Here is a 3,445-nt window from a genome sequence, read left to right as displayed (position 1 = left end):
GGCATTGAAGAGTCACTGAGGGTGTAATTCTATCTATTATGCATAACGCAAGCAACGAGAATTTATGCACTTCGAAGACTTTTCACATTTTTCTAAACATTCAATTCAAATAAATATTGGATAAAAAATTATGCACGTTGGACTAATTTCATGAATGTAAAAAAAAAAAAAACAAAAAAATATGAGTATTGCATTGATCAAATATCACAAGCATAAAGCTCTTATATCACAAAGTATAAAGTTCTGCAAAATCATAGCCACATGCTATGATGTTACATAGTGATCATATATGCAAACAAAATTCTTACAATAAAATACTATTTATGACTTTCATCTTCTGCTAACCCATGTACACAAATAGTTAAAGAGCAAATCTGTTCCGAGTATATTAGATCTAAAACTAGGGTAGCCAAATATCATAGAAAAAATTATTTAAATCGGCCGTGAGAGATAACTCCTCACACCAAACTATCCATACTGTAAGAGATAACCCTTCACACTTGACTAATCGATCTTCATCCCATAGATAGTCAATGAGGATAGATCTAAAGAGAATAAAACTCTTATTCAAAGCAAAAATACAACCAGCAAACAGCAGCAGCGATTAGGGAGGAGATGAACGACACATCACAAATTAAGGTAAAAAATGAGCTTTAAAAAGAGTAAACAAGTGGGACTTTCCAATAATTATGGGTTGTTTTTTAGATTTTCAATTTGTAATTACTTTTACCATAAGTGATGGCCTTAATTAGAAACTATTTATTAAATTTTTATGATATTAGTATTAAAATTTGTTTTGGAAATAACCTTTATTGTACAATTATATATTAAGTGGAGGCCCTTAATTAAAGAATATTTTATTATATTTTTACTATAGTAGAGCCTTATATATATATATTGTATAATTATTAGTTGGGGACCTTGTTCAATTGGAGGCCTTAGGCGACTGCTTAAGTCACCTAAGGCTCAACCCGCCCATGAATATAATATCAGAATAAGGGTTTTGATCGATCAAACCTTATTTTCGTCATTTTCTTTCTATTTTATTTTACCCGTTGAATGAGAGTTTAAGTCTATACATGAATAAAATCATTAAAATATGAACTAAATCATTAAACAATATTTTTTTCTTATCGTTTTGGATACCAGTGGTGATCGATTTAATAAAACAGAGTGGGGTAGCGGGCGGAATTACAAACGATGGAGAAAAAGAGAGACCAACTTCCCAACTGCTTTGGAAGTTTCTGTCACAAGATGCACAATATATAAATATACCGGTTTGTTCCACGTTCTTTATTCTAAATGATGTGTGTTGACCCGTGAACAAAAATTAGCCTCAAATTTTCTTCTTCTAGCTATTTTTAGCTTTGTTTTACAGTTTTGGCCAATTGGACAAGAGCATATATATATATATAAGCCGTTCAGGTTGTTTTTTTAATGATGTTTTAATTTTGCCAGAAATTAGATGAAACTATCCGCAGTGCAAACTGATTTTTTAGTCTGCAGTAATTCGTTAGATTCCTTATTTTATGAGCCATTACCAAATTCCACGATCTTGTTTAACTGACGATATATATATATATATATATATATATATATACCAAGAAACAATAATATAGGTTTAAGAAATGATGTTGGCATTAATTAATCAGATATCAGAAGCCCTAAAACCACTCATAATTTTCCAAGTTGCATGATATTTATAAGTCAGTGCAGTCGTGGTGCCTCTAATGTGTTTTCATTCTATAATTTACACGTATCGGCAATGAATCTTCTATGTTAATTACTATTAGCTAGCATTACCCAAAAGAAAGTGAAAAAGAATAGTACAGTGGTTAAGAAGTTTTGAAGAAGCAGAAGAAAAGAAAATTTTTGGGGGAAAAATATATATGTCAACTAATCAATGGATCATTTTCCAAAATCAGATCTGTAATATATGCTTGGTGTAATTATGGCTCACAAATAGTACTGTATATATCTTGACTTTGCATTCAGGTAATTAATTCATACTGGATTTGTGTTGAGTATTCTTTGACCTTCCATGAGAAGATAATTAATTAAGGAGCTCCACTTTAACCAAGGAAAATATATCTCAAAATTAAGAGTGTTACCTATAGCCTAAAAATGTGCATTTAAAATCAAAGAGGAAGGCTTGTAGAGAGAGAGAGAGAGAGAGAGAGAGAATGGAGAGGTAACCAAGTTAAAGGACCAAGGATCAAAAACTTTAAAAACCCTAGAAGAAAACACTGGCTCTCTCTCTAGCTTGCAGTTTATGACCAATGGAAAAGAAGAGAAAGAAATGAAATTTACAACTAACCTTCCGGTGAAATCGGAACTTTCTAAACTCTCAAGGCTTTTAATATATATGGTAAAAGCATAGAAAGGATCAATACCCAACAGATCGGACGGCCGGCCTCTTTAGACCTTACGCATAACGAAAGAAGAAAAGAAACTTACATTAATTTAACCAATATATATAGAAGCCATAATGATCGAGCAACTATTAACTTGTAACATAAGATTAATTATAATGAACCAACACAAACTCATGGTTTGTGAATCTTGGAAAGAGCTTGCAAAACGTTTACTTGCAACCTCAAATGCAGAATGTAATCGGCGGTGCGAAGAAAAAGCCGATCAGGATTCAAACCTTGCCCGCCCGGAATGAGCCTCTGCAGCTTCCTGACCTTCATTTCCACCTGACCACGACCCGCCCGCCTCTTCCTTCTCCTCCATTTCACCTTAGAGAATTCTTTGCAACCATTAGAACCCATTGAAGCTAAGCTAGCAAGAAGAAGAATGGCAAGACTTTTTGTAGAGAGCAGATGGGCAATGGGGGAGATATATATAAATCATGAGAAGACCAAGGGTGTGGGAGTTGAAGTTTATAAGGACGGGGCCATGTGAGCCGAGCTATGGCTCTGCTTGGACGTGTAGTCGTGTACCACTGAGGGACCATATAAACTCCATAATTAGGCCGCGGGCGCGGCGTATAAGAAAAAAGCTTTGAAATTTTTCGCTCACTCACACACGCTCGATTTGGGTTGTCGTTTTGTGAGCTTGGTGGGGGCCGATCATGCCTAGCTTACTTTCAAATTTCAATAACCCATGCACGTGTCTGACAGCTCGCTCGCATGCTCACGCCGGCCACTACCACTTCTGTTACATTTACACTTTACAGTATCTCTCCTCGTAATCCCCGAATCCCGACAGTTTGCTCGCCTATACGGTCAAGATCCGATCGTCTACTTCACGTTCTATCAAACCCCAGATCGCGCGGTGCATAATCATTCACCTGTTGATGAGGCCCCACTGGTAAATTGCGGTTTACGTGCGCGACAGTTGGGGTTTCCATGTGTGGTTCTGGTGATGTCCAACCAGGTTCCAGGAGAGACAGCTTAGCTGCAACTTCGTGGGTGATGTGATCAAATCCTACGGCATGGCC

At 36.0% G+C, this 3,445-nt stretch overlaps 1 protein-coding gene across 1 annotated transcript; it reads right to left on the bottom strand.

Annotated features, from left to right (window-relative positions):
* Window positions 1–2,336: 2,336 nt before the first annotated feature.
* LOC133858837 (transcription factor PAR1-like) lies at window positions 2,337–2,914 on the bottom strand. Its single transcript, XM_062294292.1, has one exon. It carries the CDS (start codon window positions 2,772–2,774, stop codon window positions 2,547–2,549), a length of 228 nt encoding a protein of 75 aa, XP_062150276.1. The 5' UTR covers window positions 2,775–2,914; the 3' UTR covers window positions 2,337–2,546.
* Between the last annotated feature and the right edge of the window lie 531 nt (window positions 2,915–3,445).

This window comes from Alnus glutinosa, chromosome 1 (genome assembly GCF_958979055.1).
Source record: "Alnus glutinosa chromosome 1, dhAlnGlut1.1, whole genome shotgun sequence".
Classification (NCBI taxonomy): domain Eukaryota; kingdom Viridiplantae; phylum Streptophyta; class Magnoliopsida; order Fagales; family Betulaceae; genus Alnus; species Alnus glutinosa.
The sequence above is the reverse complement of the archived record's forward strand: the minus strand, read 5'-3'. Positions and strand labels throughout refer to the sequence as shown.

Coding starts and splice junctions, on each gene's coding strand:
- LOC133858837 (XM_062294292.1), bottom strand. CDS start 2,774: ATGGGTTCTAATGGTTGCAAAGAATTCTCTAAGGTGAAATGGAGGAGA.